At 46.1% G+C, this 15,937-nt stretch overlaps 1 protein-coding gene across 2 annotated transcripts in view; it reads right to left on the reverse strand.

Moving 5' to 3' along the window:
* Positions 1-5,876: 5,876 nt before the first annotated feature.
* Positions 5,877-15,937, reverse strand: part of GNB5 (G protein subunit beta 5) — a 45,468-nt gene continuing 35,407 nt past the window's right edge. For both annotated transcript variants that reach the window (XM_007461906.1, XM_007461907.1), the window contains 6 exons: positions 15,612-15,755; positions 13,739-13,830; positions 10,637-10,685; positions 9,052-9,148; positions 7,574-7,740; positions 5,877-6,369 (listed from right to left, as the gene is read on the reverse strand). In XM_007461906.1, the coding sequence (XP_007461968.1) occupies positions 6,358-6,369; positions 7,574-7,740; positions 9,052-9,148; positions 10,637-10,685; positions 13,739-13,830; positions 15,612-15,755 (561 nt within the window). In that variant the 3' untranslated portion in view covers positions 5,877-6,357. The remainder of the gene's footprint in view (positions 6,370-7,573; positions 7,741-9,051; positions 9,149-10,636; positions 10,686-13,738; positions 13,831-15,611; positions 15,756-15,937) is intronic.

The following is a 15,937-nucleotide window of genomic DNA, read 5'->3' on the forward strand; positions in this document are numbered from 1 at the left end:
CTGGTAGGTCACTTTGGAGGCAACATACACATTTGAGTATGCAACCTCAACCCATCTACAGGCGGGTGGATTGGGAAGCAGAACAAGAGAAGGCTCTACAGCTGTCTAGGCTACAGTACAAGCTACTCTATCACTTGGGCTTTATGATCCAGCAGGTCCAATGATACTTGAAGTGTCAAATAGAGAAGCTGTATGGAGTCTCTGGCAAGCACCGATACAGTTATGGTGCAGACCTCTAGGATTGTGAAGCAAATCTACGTCCTCTTCTGCAGATGACTATCCTTTTGAGAAGCAGGTTCTGGCTTGCTACTAGGTCTTCGTAGAGGCTGAATGAGGTGACCATGCAGCTTGAGTTCTCCTCATCATATGGACGTTGTCTGACGTGCCTTAAGGTTGGGTGTGCACAGCAGCAATCTTTCATCAAGTGGAAATGGTATATGAGAGACTGAACTCAGGGGGGTCCATGAGGTACAAGTAAATTGTGAGTAGGCGGCTCAGACCCCTGCAACACAGCTCCTGTTGTTTGCCTCTTCTCTTGTTCCATGCCTATGACCTTCAGGGGATTGCTTATGACCAGCTGACTGAGGGAGAAAACTCAAGCCTGGATTATAGATGGGTCTGTATGATATGCTGGTACTACATGAAAGTGGACAGCTGGAGCATTATAGCCCCACTCATGGGGGACTGTGAAGACAATGGTGAAGGAAAATCCTCCCAGTGGGCAGAAATTCAAACAGGATATATGACTGTACACTATGTCTGGGGGGAGAGATGGCCAGAGTACAGATCTACAGTGATTCATGGGCAGCTGCTGATGGTTTGGCTGGATGGTCAGGGCCTTGAAGATTGGTGACAAGGAAATCTTGGACAGAGATATGTGGCTGGACCCCTCTGAAGAGGCAGAATGAAGATACTCGTCTCCCATGTCAATGCCTCCAAAGGGCAGCCACTGCAGAGAAGACTCTTAATAATCAGGTAGACAAACTCCTGTGCTCTGTGGAGGTCGCAGAGCTTCCTTACACAGCTGCCACAGTGCTTGCTCCATGGGACCGTGAATGAAGAGGCCATGCAGCAGGGAGCGAGGATGTGGCAACAACAGAACTCCCCTTACAAAGGCTGAGCTGGCTAATGCTACTGCTGAGTGCCTGATCTGCCAGTGCCAGTGATTCCTCTATGGTGAGCCAAATGAATTTTGCCCGAAGGGAATATAAATCTCTGTACGTCAAGCTGAGCTGGTTGTGACATCTTATGAATTCCCTTATTAATTAACTATTAAGTTAAATAAACATTTTGATACATGTTCATGTTTTATTTTCAAGGGAGTCATGATTTTATCTTTTTGATCATTATATTTTAGCAGCAAGCACACAGTTTTTTCTTAGATTTGGAGTAGCTTGGGGGTTAGTGGTAGATCCTCTGGCCCCGCCATTGGTTAACTCTAATAGTTATCAGTGCAATCAAACAACAAATGAATAAATTAACCTCCACACAGAATTTCCTATGCAGTTTGCAGTCAGATTTGGTTACAATCCCCCCTCTGCCACTCAGAAGCTGGGCGACCATGAGCAAGTTATTCAGCCCTCCCAACATCAATTTCCCCACCTATGAAATGGAGGCAATAAACTGCATTATAGGCTGTTACAAGGATTACATGAGTTGGTATGTGCAAAGGCCTTAGCATAGTACCTGGCACATAGTAAAAGCTCTTTACAGAGGAGCTTGTATTATTAGTATGAGTTGACCAAGGTTACCAGGCTCGCTTGTCCCACTTTTTTTTTTTTTTTTTTTTTTTTTGCGGTACGTGGGCCTCTTACTGTTGTGGCCTCTCCTGTTGTGGAGCACAGGCTCCGGACACGCAGGCTCAGCGGCCATGGCTCACGGGCCCAGCCGCTCCCTGACATGTGGGATCTTCCCGGACCGGGGCACAAACCCGAGTCCCCTGCATCGGCAGGCGGACTCTCAACAACTGCACCACCAGGGAAGCCCGCTTGTCCCACTTTTAACCAAAAAATCAAGATGTGACATTTTTGGTGAGCCTTACTTATATGGTTTCTGTTTTTTTGTTTTTAAAATACTGAAAAGATCTAGATTTTCAGTGATTCACAGCCCCCATTGGTCTCTTGCCTTTCCCACTGCCTCTCTGTGCCCGCAGGGCCCCTCCTGTGCCGCATGTGGTTGCCCCAGAGCCTTCGCTTGAGCCCCCCTCTCTCAATTACCTTCCTCCTCCACTTCCAAACCCCTACAAGGGCCTGAATGGCTCCAGGGAGGTCTCACAGGGAGGGGCTGGAAAAGGGCTCATTAGCCCAGATAAGCTGCTTTCAAAGTTGATCTGACACCGGGAGTCCTTCCAGGGGATCCTCCAAGGTCAAAACTATTTTCATAATAATACTGACTCTTTTTTCTGTATGTGTGGCTTTTAAAACACTCACTTTCTCAGGAGTTTTCCAGAGGCTACTGATGTGTGGTAAAGGCATCATCACTGGAATATGTGCTTCTGTATTCTTGTGTTTTATTTTTCTCAGTTTGAATTTCTAATATGATAAATATTGATAGGTATAATCCATATAAACAAAAAGCTCTTTGGGGTCCTCAATAATTTTTAAGTGTAGAGGGATCCTAAGATGGAAAACTTTGAGAACCACTGGCCCGGATGAATCTCTAACTGATGATAATTACCAATTTGATACATGAGTAGGGATCCCTTATGTGGGGTGGGGGGAGAGGAGAGAAAAGAATGAACAAGAGGAAGGGGAATATAGGGAGGAGGGGGAGAAGAGGGGGAGAGGTGGGAGGAGGAAGGGGATAAGGAAAGAGGTGAGACAAGAAGATGGGTTTCCCTGGTGGCGCAGTGGTTGAGAGTCCGCCTGCCGATGCAGGGGACACGGGTTCGTGCCCCAGTCCGGGAAGATCCCACATGCCGCGGGGCGGCTGGGCCCGTGAGCCATGGCCACTGAGCCTGCGCGTCCGGAGCCTGTGCTCCGCAACGGGAGAGGCCACAACAGTGAGAGGCCTGCGTACCGCAAAAAAAAAAAAAAAGAAGAAGAAGAGAGAGGAGGGAGGAGATGGGGCAAGGGATGGGGGAGAAGGAGGGAGAAGGGAAAGGAGTTGGAAGGGAACAGGAAAGGGAGGAGGGGAAGGTACTTTACATACCTTGGAACTGTCCCATTTCCTAGATGAGGGAGCTAAGGCTGAGACAAATTTAGACATTGTATATCCTGTAAAAGTGGTAGAGCTGGGTCTGAAACTAGTGCACATCCTTTGTCCCCAGGCTATCCCCCTATGAGTCCTAGTGTCAGCAGAACCACCTTCTAGCCAGATGGCCAAGCAACTATGAGAGGCAAGGATGCTAAGGCCCTTACAACCTGTACTGCCTTTAAGCCACTTATAATCCTGGGAAGGGTAGAGAGGAGGTCCAGGGTGGGAAGAGGGAAGTGGATAAGGGGTGCCTGCTCTGGCCTTGGGCTCATTCCAGAACAGGACCAGCAGCAGGGCCCTACTTCTGGGAGGCCAGCCGCCCATTCCCTCCAAAGCAGCTGCCTTGGTTTCAGTTCACAGGTATTTCCCACAAACACCTGTCATCACATACCTCCTTGTTTGACCCCCCTGTCTGCCTAACCTTTCTTTTCTCTGGCTGGAAAGGGGGTGTCGAAGGCTATGCACACCTCGGGGCACATCTATTTGGCCCCTTCACCACAATGGTTTGATAGCTTTGCCTCCAAGTTCTCTAAAAAAAAGAAAACCTGATTAAAAAACTCCACTCAGCATTATTTTGAATATGCAAAATATAATTTATTACCAGGGGTTTATCCTTCAGTCTCCATGTGGTGTAGTATATTTCCAACCAAGTATTTCATCAATAAATAAACAACAGGCACTATGAGATTAAATACTTATAGAGGAGGTGGCTAACTGCCCATGGGGGTTAGTGTTTGAGGGAATACTTTCTTAGGGCCTTGAAGGTCACTTTTTTAAAAATTATTTTTTATTTATTTTTTTAAACATCTTTATGGGAGTATAATTGCTTTACAATGGTGTGTTAGTTTCTGCTGTATAACAAAGTGAATCAGCTATACGTATACATATATCCCCATATCCCCTCCCTCTTGCGTCTCTTCCCCACCCCTCTAGGTGGTCACAAAGCTCCGAGCTGATCTCCCTGTGCTATGCGGCTGCTTCCCACTAGCTATCTGTTTTACATTTGGTAGCGTATATAAGTCCATGCCACTCTCTCACTTCGTCCCCTCCTCCTCCCCACGTCCTCAAGTCCATTCTCTACATCTGCATCTTTATTCCTGTCCTGCCCCTAGGTTCTTCAGAACCATTTTTTTTTAAGATGCCATATGTAATGTGTTAGCATACGGTATTTGTTTTTCTCTTTCTGACTTACTTCACCCTGTATGACAGTCTCTAGTTCCATCCACCTCACTACAAATAACTCAATTTCGTTTCTTTTTATGGCTGAAATGTGGTCACTTTTGTGGTCACATTGTGGTCACTTTTTTGATTGGAAAGTTAGGGGCTATTTTGCACATATACTGAAGATGCTCCCCCACCTCTCCAAACATATAACCTTGAATTTGCTTCCCCAGAGTCTGGGTGACTTTTCCTTTGCCCTGCCTTCCTTCACTTCTGGGAGGCCCAGGTCAGAGTGCAGAGACAGAAAAAGGTCTGTGGGAGAGAGGGAAGGGGATGCCATAACTAGGAGCCCAGGAACAAGCTCAGGAACATTCTGGGAGCAGAGCTTGAGAATTTCACAGGACACATTGTGGGGCCAGCCCTTCAGCAGTTGGCAGGAGCTGGGCAGACCCTGTGCCCATTTCCCTGAGCCCCTGTTCAGACTGGAATCTACTAGAGGGAGAAGGTGGCTGAAAAGTTGTCCCTCTGGACCATGCTCCCTCCCCCCCTTCCCTCTGGGCTCTCAAGGTGGGTAGGGTGGGGTGGAGGTCTGGGGGATGCGGGAGGAGGGGGGGTGAGGGGGTAGGGGGGTGAGCAGGAGCCTTGCATATTTTCTCTCTCTACTCCAGGGCCTGTTGTGTAGTAAAACCCTTGGTAAATGTTTTCTTGGCAAATGATTGCATATAATTGTTATGTTTATTTTATAAGAGTTGATTGAAAAGCTGGCTTGGGTAATTTTGGACTGACTGGGCCCATCTTGATACCTGAACAAGTTGTTTTGCAGGTGGGCCTGGCACGCCCCCTGAGGTTTACAGGGGCACTGGGTCCAGGCCTGTCGGATGGCTCCAGCCCTGGAAGGGCAACTTCAAGCCGCAGAGCCTGCGGCTGGGCCTGCAAAGCCAGAACTACCATTAGGAAAAGGGCCAGGCTGGAGCAGGGCCAAGAGAGGGGACCGAGAATCCAGGGGACTCAGCACACACAGCCCTCGGGCACCACGAGAACCTGGCCTGCCAGACCCCAGACCACCCACAGGGCAAGCCTCACCCAGGAACCATTTTTGGTCTGAGATGACCTTTTATTTCCCTAAGTGATGCATGCCATCTTTATGAATGAGGAGTTTTCTAAAACAAAGAATAAGCCTCTACACCTTCAAACAAAACAGAACAGAAAATAAGGGATCCTGTAACTAAAGCACTTGGTACCTTCCGGAAGGAACTGCTGAATTTCACATAAAGACAAGATATATTTTATGTTATTTTTCCTCAATATAAGTGAAACAAAGACATTATCATTCGAGACCTATCAATTAATTTGTATATGTAACTGCACTTGCAATGCAATAAAGATGAGTATAACTGATATGAACAAGATTCATTTTAGCCTGAGTAGATGCTACTAATCCTAATACGTCTAACACTACAAACAGGTTTTTTTTTTTTTTTTTTGCGGTACGCGGGCCTCTCACCCTTGTGGCCTCTCCCTTTCTTCTATCAAAGACCAATTAACACTATCCTTCTCACACAGTCCATTAAAGTCAGCCCTTGCAGGGGAAAGTTCCAAAAGTCACAGTGTACACTGAGAAAAATCAGCTTTTAAAGTGCTCCGAAAAATAAATTTGATTCAAGGAAACAATATGGAATATATTATATGCTGAACTGTACTGGGGACAGAATGAGTTGAGATGATAGTTTAGAATAACCTTAAAAACAGATACATTTTAAAAAGTGTTTGAAATGAAAAACACTGTACTTGAAGGTGTTCTCATAGTGCTAAAGGCTCACACTGGGGTCTTTCCAGGGTAGTGGTTTTAACAGTAATATTGGAGATGCTTGCTGAACTTTCAGTCATGGAGCTGCTCCCTTAAGCTAAGTTGCAATAAACTCTCAGATCCTCTAGAAGCAAGATCTATTTACATGTGACGATTTCAAATTCTATTCTCAGGTACCTATATGTGAATTATGATTAAGCCCAGACCTGCAAAGACACAAATAGATAATTTTTAGTCGTTTTCAGTTAATGACTTGTAAAACCTGAGTTTAAAGAGATAAAATCAAAGTCTACTATACACAAACATACACACGACATCCAAAATAGAGCATTCACATGTCTTAGAAAGATAACACTTTACTCCTAGCAACTCAAAGGTGCTTCTTTGGCCCTGGCTCCCCCTCTCCCTTAGTTAATCATCTGAAGGGCATCTGTGGCCTTCTTGCTAGGGAAGGTAACTCTTAAATTGAAAACCAGAACCCTCTGTACCCATTCAGCTCACTGGGTACACTGACATGTTTATTAATTTAGCAAACTCTTGCCCAGGATGATGAAGTCACAGCTAACTTTACTGTTTGTTTCAGGAACTTTGCAAAAATCCTTTTATCTATTTACCCTAAGACTAGACTACTCAATTACCCTCTTTAGAAAAGACACACACTTCTCACCACAGTACACAGCATCAAATGACCGCCTACTTTTCAAGATGGTCTTCGAAATTCTCTCCCTCCCTCAACCCTGTGTCCAACGATCTTAAACTATGCCACAAATTTGTCCAATCCTAATTAAGTCCCTGCATCAAAAGACTTGCCTTCAACCAGACTCCCCAAACCTCATAAATACCTGCCTTTGCTCTCCCCCTTCTGAAATGCTAATAAGACTGTCAAGTTTGTGATCTTCCACAGTGAGGTAAGCTGTGCTTGATGAACAGGTTATTTTGGTGGCATTTCTAGGGAGCCAACATCTGACAAAGTCATGGAGCTCTTTGAGAATCTAATAAAAGCCATGAGGACACTTTTCCTGGAAAAGCGCGCACGCGTGCACGCGCACACACACACAATTTAGCATATAATTGCAGGGGCTTCATAGGTCTCCTGAAGCCCCTGTGTGGGCTTCAAAAGGGTCTGTGACCAAAGATTAAGAACCCAGCACTACTGGGAGGTGAGACTGGCAATCTGACTTGTCAAAGGCTGGAATCAGACTTTTAGGGTATCTATGCTTGAACAGCTGCATTGATGGGGAACTCACTACCTCCTCAGGCAAGTCATTTCTCTGTGGTTATAGAATTGAAAGTAAAGCTCTATTTTGGCTGCCCAGGCCCACCCTAGCTTACTCTGACCTCTCTGCTTTCACGAAGGCCAATCACTCCTGCTCTCACACACAGAGGAAAGCAGAAAAACTTCTCTCTTACTCTGAGGGTATGATCCCATGATCCTGAGCAAAAGGCAGTCCCATCAGGGGAAACTCGTAGAGTACTAACACGGTTTTCATGTCCAAACAAGATGGAGACTCGGGATCCCTTGAGGACATCCCAGACGTTGATGGTATAATCGTTGTATCCAGCAAACAGCAGGCGACCTTAAAGCAGGAGGATATGATGGTTACGAAACCAGTTCCTTCCTCCTTGTTTTTCTTTTCATGACTCTCACTCATGCACTCGCTCATTCATTCATTTAATAAACAGTGATTTAGTGCCCATGGTGCCGGGCACTGTGCTTTGCCCTGGGGATTCAAAGAGGAGAAAGCACAGTTGCTGGCCCCTGTGGAGGGTGGGGGTGGGCAGGCTGACTCATAAATCATTGCAGCACCCTGTGGTAAGGGCTGTCATGGAAGCGCTCAGCTATGTGTGAAGTGTTATGTGATCACAGAGGAAGGGGGATCAAGAAGGGCACTACAGGGGACTTCCCTGGTGGCGCAGTGGTTAAGAATCCGCCTGCCAATGCAGGGGACACAGGCTCGAGCCCTGGTCCGGGAAGATCCCACATGCCGCGGAGCAACTAAGCCCATGCACCACAACTACTGAGCCTGCGCTCTAGAGCCTGCAAGCCATGACTACTGAGCCTGTGTGCCACAACTACTGAAGCCCGGCGCACCTAGAGCCCGTGCTCCACAACAAGAGAAGCCACCGCAATGAGAAGCCTGTGCACCGCAATGAAGAGCAGCCCCTGCTCGATGCAACTAGAGAAAGCCCACGCACAGCAACAAAGATCCAACGCAACCCAAAATTAATTAATTAATTAAAATTAAATTAAAATTTTTTTTAAAAAGGGCACTACAGGGAAAGCAACATTTGAGCTGGCCTTTGAGGGATGAATAGGAGTTTGCGATGCAGAGAAAGAAGGGAAAAGACGTTCCAGTAGCAGCATGCATGCACAAAGGCACAGCTACACAACCGGGGGGGTGTCTGGGAAAACTGAATGGTCCAGTGACCCAGCATACAAGTGCTGCCTTAACTTTCACAGGCAGCCTCCCCAGCTGTGAGGGCAGAGGTGCCATGAGCTTCAGGGCATTAAGAAAGGGACTCTTGCTTCACTCCTCTGCCCCCCACCTCTGAAAAACAACGTCCCTTTTCAGGTGTGAAAGGAAAATGGAAGGCTGGAGAGGAAATGCCTAAAGGCGCAGATGCAGTTTTGATACATCATTGTTTTGAAGAAGAGCATTAGGTGGGCCCAGCCTTCATTTCCCGTGGAGTGAACTGGGCTGGGGAAGCTGCTTCAGGCAGGGCAAAGCGGCCTGTCAAAAATGCAGCAGAGGAAAACTGGTGCAAAAGTAGACTCTTTAGCACATGGACCCATAGGAAGTTTAGCTAGGAGGGGAAGCTTGGCAGAGCTGGGTTTCATTGAAGTCCTGTTTTACAGTCCCAGGAAAGTTTCTGAAATAAAATCTTACCACTGAGGGAGAAGTCCACGCTGGAAGCTCCAAAGATGATACTCTCTTTGGAATAGATGGCAACCTCCCTGTCTGCCCGGAGGTCGTAGAGGCGACACTGGGGTGACAAAGAAGACAAAGAGGCACTTGTTTCTGGATCCTGTTTGGTGCACTGATGGCCACAGAGCTACAGGCAGGTGCCAGTGGCTTGTGTAGTTTGAGGGATAAGGGAAAAACCTCTTTCGTTTTCTCTCCTAGTATTTTCTCCCTCAATCCCGATTCCTATCGATCTCCAGGGATTACTGGAGATTCAAAGAAACAGCAAATACAGATTTCTTTAGGTACAAAAACAAAAATGAAAGCGCTCTTTTTTTTTCTGACGAAGAATATGTGTTCACTGCAGAAAATTCAGGAAAACTCAGAAATGCATAGAGAAGGACATAAAAGTCACCCCCAATCCTAGAGGTGTTTACTAACATCTGGCCTATTTCCTTCAGTCTTAATCTATTTTATGTGTGGATTTAAATGGGGAAGATGTTTCACTATTGCTTCTCATGAAAGCATTTTCTCATATCATAAAATAATCTTAAAAAAAAAAAACAGGAGTAATATGGTTGTTATATTCCTCGTGTGGATATATCAGAATCTACTTAGCTATACCCTGCTAAGTGTTTGATTACGTCTGATTTTTCTCTTTTACAAATAAAATTATGGGGAAGCCATGATCCTTCTTCTATAAAAATCTTTATATGCATCTCTGATATTTTCCTTAGAATAGCTTAAAAATAGAAGCCTTAGAATAGAATTGTTCCCAAGAAATAGCATGGCTGGATCAAAGGGTAGGGAAGTTTTGAAAGCTCTTGAATTTTCCCACATGTATGCCCTTAAATTTTGTTAAATATTTTTTGAAATACAGAAGTTTTAAATTTTCATTATTATCAAACCCTCAATCTATTCCCCTGTAATTTCTTCCATGATGGCAAATTAGAGTGCAGTTCATTATTTAATAAGATATTTGCTATTTTGAGGACACAGGAGGATATTTTTTTTCTCCTGCAATATAGGTCAACATAATTTGACAATTAGTATCAAAAGCCTTAAAACTAGGCTGATTTTTAACTCAAAAAGTTCATGTCAGAGAATTAATTCTAAGGAAATGGTAAGAGAGGCACCAAAAATGTTTGCTTATAGCAGTGTTTTTAACAGGAAAAAAAACCTTGGAAAACACCTAATGACCCAAAACTTGAAGACTGGTTAAGTAAATGATGGCATATCCATAACATGGAAAACTATTCAATCATTAAAAAAATATAATGTGGGAGAAAAATATGTATTGGCATGTGAAAATGTTCACAATCTATTGCTAAGTGAAAAAAGCAAATTAAAAAGCATTTTGTTTAAAAACTAAAAAGACAGAAAGGAATTCACCGAACTGTGATTTTTCTTGGGTATAATGATTAACATAATTTAGTGTTTTCCCCCAGGTTTTCTTTATTGAAGTCACATCAGTTCTGTAATCAGGAAAAAAGTTATTTTTGAAAACTAAAATTAGGTCAGCATATCTCTCCTTTGGATAGGAAAAGCTCTCAACAACTTAGAAACGTACTGTAGCATCATCTGATCCCGAAGCAAAGGCATCTCCGCTCGGGTAGTATCTGCAGAGAGAAAGTGTGGGGAGAAAGCACTTAGAGTGGTGATTCCCAGTCCTCGGTGCCCATCAGAACCATCGCGGGAAGGCTGTCCCATGCCGGTCCCCCAGACTTCTAGGGATACACAGACCACTCATTACAGAGGCCAGAAAGGGAGGCTCATCTGGAAGGTCCCACTGACCTAATTTTCTTCTCTGTAAACAGGGGACAGTGACACTGGCCTTGCAGAGTATTGGCGGGGAGTAAATGAGATAATATGTATATCTGTACCAGACACCGAACACAGGCAGATCCCCTGTATCCTTGCTTCCCCTTGATCATATACCCCATTCCCAAGACTTGGCCAGAGCTAAGGGATAAGACAGTGGTTATAAACACAGACACTGCAATCAGATATACAGAGCCACGGGAAGCTGTCTGCACTGACCACTCACTACATGGGATACTTCTGGCAAGTGCCTTCACCTGGCCCAGCCTCAATTTCTTCATCTGAAAAGTGAGGAGGATAATGCACATTTCCTGCTATAAAGACTGAATAAGACAGCATATATATTATACAAAGAACGTGGCATGGTGCCAAATAAAATGCATGCAATAACTAATGATTATTACTGTTATAGTCATCCTCTCCTCTAATCAAGCCTTCAGGGACTTCCCTGGTGGTCCAGTGGGTAAGACTCCACGCTCCCAGTGCAGGGGGCCCGGGTTCGATCTCTGGTCGGGGAACTAGATCCCGTGTGCATGCCGCACGCCGCAACGAAGATCCCGCGTGCTGCAACTAAGACCTGGCACAGCTAAAATAAATAAATATCTAAAAATAAAAATAATCAGGCCTTCTGGAGAGAGGGCAGCCTAAGTAGAGACCTGGTGGATATTAGAAGAAGAGGGTTCTGGGTAGAGGGAACAGCACGGGTGAGAGAATGTGCATGTTTAAGCTGTTATTTCATGAATATATAGGGATTTAATTTAGTTTTGTGGCATTATATTCCATCCTGTATCTTAAAAACCTCATTTACTGGGCTTCCTTGGTGGCGCAGTGGTTGAGAGTCCGCCTGCCGATGCAGGGGACATGGGTTCGTGCCCTGGTCCGGGAAGATCCCACATGCCGCGGAGCGGCTGGGCCGTGAGCCATGGCCGCTGAGCCTGCACGTCCGGAGCCTGTGCTCTGCAATGGGAGAGGCCACAATGGTGGGGGGCCCGCGTACCGCAAAAAAAAAAAACAAAAAAACCCTCATTTACTATCTGTAGTAATTTCTCAATTGATTTCCTTAGATTTTCTGGGTAATTACTGCACATTTGCAAAAAAGTGATAGCTTTTTTCCCCCTGTTTTCCTTTCCTACATTTGAGGTCAAAGAGCTAGAAAATTCTCATTAATATTTCTACCACTAAGGTAATTAAGTATTCTTATTGTGTTCTGGCTTTTTAAAAATTATTATTATTATTATTTTATTTATTTATTTTTGGCTGTGTTGGGTCTTCACTGCTGCATGTGGACTTTTCTCTGGTTGCAGTGTGCGGGCTTCTCATTGCTGTGGCTTCTCTTGTTGCAGAGCACGGGCTCTATGCGTGCAGGCTTCAGTAGTTGTGGCACATGGGCTCAGTAGTTGTGGCGCACGGGATTAGTTGCTCTGCGGCCTGTGGGCTCAAACCCGCGTCCCCTGAATTGGCTGGCGGATTCTTAACCACTGCACCACCAGGGAAGCCCTATGTTCTGGCTTTTAAGGGGAATAAGTCTAGTACTTTCCTCTAAGTATAAATATTCTTGAGTGATTATACTTTAAATGCTGTCCTGACAGTGCCAGCTTCTAAATATATATGTCAAGTCCTGACCTCTCTCTTGGAATCCGGTTCACAGCTCCTGCTACCTACTTGACATTCCCACTTGGTCGTATAACAGCATCTCAGACTTAGCTAGCCCAAGACAGAGCTCCAGAATCCATGTGCAACCACTGCCTTCTCCCTGCACTGCCTCCAACCCTCCCTGTCTTAGCAAATGGATCAATGCTTACTGCCCCTTATAAAAGATTCAGGTTCCCTGAGCTCAGGGTTCTTCTCCTATAATGCAGTCCTTTGCATGGGCAGGTGTCATCTGGCCCTTTTCATGTGACCCTGTAGAATTGGGGCTTAGGTAACCAGCACAAAAATGCTAATACCCCAGCTACTGCCATCACTATGAGTAACCAACTATCCTTCATCTCTAACCCAGGAGTCTCATGCCTTCTAGCAGCATCCATGAATCTGTGGCAGCCTTACTTCATAGCTTGCAGCTAGGGTAAAATCTCAAATCCTCCCCAATTCTAGACATTTCTATCCTCCCTGTGTGTCTTCTTTAGTTTCAGCCACCATCATTTCATTCTAAAACTCACACAACAACCTTCTAACTGGTCGTCATACTTCCATTCTTGCTCCCCTACAATCCATTCTCCATACAGCACCCAGAGTGATCTTTTAAAGGCAAAACATGGATCACGCTAGCCACCTCCCCAACTCAGGACTCGCTAGTGGTGACCTGGCCTTTTGTTAGGTCCCTGAACATCTCACCTCCCTGATCTTCCCCTCAGCTCTTTGCAAGCCTGGCTCCTTCATTATCCTGGTCTCAATTTAAACATCAATTTATCAGAGAGGCCTGACCATTCAAAGAAATAACCCATCTTATCACAGTTCCCTGTTTTACTTTTTCTTAGCACTTAGCGGTACTTAAATAGCACATTTATCTGTGCTTTGTCTTCTGTAGGACAGTAGAGATGTTGTCTTCTTCAAACCAGTACTCCCTGTTTCTGGAATAATGTCTAGCAGATAAGGACTTCGTAAACATTTGTTGAATGAATGAATGAGAAACACTGACTTGACCTAGACAGGATAATATCCATTGCCCCTAGTGCAATTACATTAAAATTCTCCAAGAAATCGGGAGTGCTGTTCAGTCCCACCACAAATCAGCCATTATTGCTGGAAAAGCCTCTCTCAGCCAAGTAAATTGAGCCTAGAGGCTAAGTACTAGCCCAGGCCGGGGAACACTGGAGGACAGAGGAGCAACGTGAACATTCTACTCACTGACCGGACACTGTTGATGTCAGATTCGTGTGTTTCAAAGGCCTGCACGCACTGTCCAGAGCGCATGTCCCACACCATGGCTTTCTTGTCACATCCCTACAAACAGAAAGTTACCCAGAGTTATGTACAATGCAAGGAATGTCTACAGACAGGCATGAGTTCCGGTTATGTCACAGAGACCTTTTAGTTCCCATTAGTAAATGGCTGACAATATGCTTTTCTGGCACTAGCTTTACCTAAGGCCACTTTCCTCAACTGATAAGCCCTCACGCGGCCAGAGTGAGGTCTCGGGGTCAGGGTGACGAGCAAGGGAAGGCACCCAGCCCCCTTTTAAGCATGTTTTCTTCTCTCCCACCTTTCTGAGGGGCTGCAAACTCTCCAGAGCCTCCTTCTCCCCTTCCTCCTGGGCATCTCTCTTCACTTTTCCCTCTCTTTCCCCCTCCTCTTTATCTCTGCCTCTATAAGGCCAGAGGAGAGGAGGGCAGGTGGACAGTGGGTGTGGTGGGACCTCCCAGCTTTGCCTCAGGTGTGTGGGGCAGCCTGAGCACAGGTGGAGAGCCAGGTGCCCCTGGGCCAACTGCACCCCAGCAGCCTAGTCAGGGTGTTGTCCGCAGTCAGCTGGGTGGCTCTGCCAAGTCACCTCCGTGGACTTCTGCCTCAACACCTGTAAAGTGAACCTTCTCTGGGTTGCTACCATGACCCAGAGAATCATGAACACTAAGGTTTTCACATACTCTCTTGCTTCCGGGAGCATTCTGATAAATTCCTGCAGAGCTTTCTGTGATCAAGCGTGAGCAGTATAATTAGACTCTCAAAGGTCAAATAGAAGGAGTCATGGGTTAAAATTAGTGTCCAAGTTGTTGGTTTCAACTCAGAGGAAAGGGTGGATGAGGTGCCATGACTGATGTCTCAGAAAGACCTGCTGTGGGAGTTCAGCACTCCAAGCATCTTTACTGAGAATGTGGACAAAGGAATCAGTGAGTCTCTTCAAATCGTTACAGGACCCTAAATCAGATGGAGTTTAATACTCTGAAAGAGACAATACAATCCACAATGATATCAACAATTTGAAAAAACAGTGTAGTTGAGTAGGGATAAATACAGTTATACAAGGACACGAGAATGAAATGTACACAGATAGGGCCAAATACCCAAGAAGAAAATCAGGGTCCCTGCCAACTCGAGGCCTCACAGCCCTCACCTGAGGCCCAGGACTAAGATGTGGGCAGCTCGGAGCAAACATCATTAGACAGCGTTTGCATCTCTGTCCTCTCTCCTCACTTGTCTCCTGAGCGAGATGAGACAGGACCCACGGGTCAGGCCAGCCACCTCAGTTCTCCATTCTTATCCCCAGGTGTCCATAGAAATACGTGCCTCTCTGCATAACACGCTGTAAACTCTTCCCTCTACTGCTCACAATATCCTGGGGAAGGTGGGGGGCAAATGCTATCGTGCCTTATGCCCAATTTACAGAGGATGAAATGAAGAGTCAGGTAGCAAACGTGGGTCCCAGGTGTCCTGGCTCATCTGGTGCTCCTCTGCCATGGTGGCCTGCCTGTCCGACTCGTAGCCTTCAGATACGCTGTTCCCTGTGCCTGACAGTGGGAGGGGCTGGCGACTGGCAGGGGTGGGGTGGGAGAGTGTCCCACCAGTGTCAAAGCTCTGATCACACCACAGCGATGCTTTGCCATCACTGCCACCTGAGCCTCCTGGTGCCTAGCGACTGTCTCTAAAGCTCTCAGATGCTAACTCTCTGCCACTTATTTAAGGAATCTCAGCCCCATCCAGGGAAGTGTCCAGTCTAGTCCCACAAATTAACAGGAAGTGCCACCATGAGCCTCCCTAGGACCCCCCAGAGATCTTCCTTGGGTCTTTACCCCAGACACGAAGGTGTTCCCGGTTTCTGAGGGAGCCAGGTCCAAGCAGAGCACGTCGGCCCCGTGCCCATGGAAGCTCTGCAGCAGCTGCCCGCTCTCCACGTCCCACAGGGCACACGTGCCGTCGCCACTCGCTGTCAGGATCTGCCGCAGGAAAGGACAGGAAGGGTGTGGCTGTCATTAATGTCCCTGTCAGGGGAAGCCAAGCAGATGCTTACAGTTCCACAGGGAAGAGGAGGCTCCTTACACACACACACACACACACACACACACACACACACACACACACACACACACACACACACACACACACACACACACACACA

The sequence above is a fragment of the Lipotes vexillifer genome, unplaced genomic scaffold, assembly GCF_000442215.2.
Source record: "Lipotes vexillifer unplaced genomic scaffold, Lipotes_vexillifer_v1.1 scaffold283, whole genome shotgun sequence".
Classification (NCBI taxonomy): Eukaryota; Metazoa; Chordata; class Mammalia; order Artiodactyla; family Lipotidae; genus Lipotes; species Lipotes vexillifer.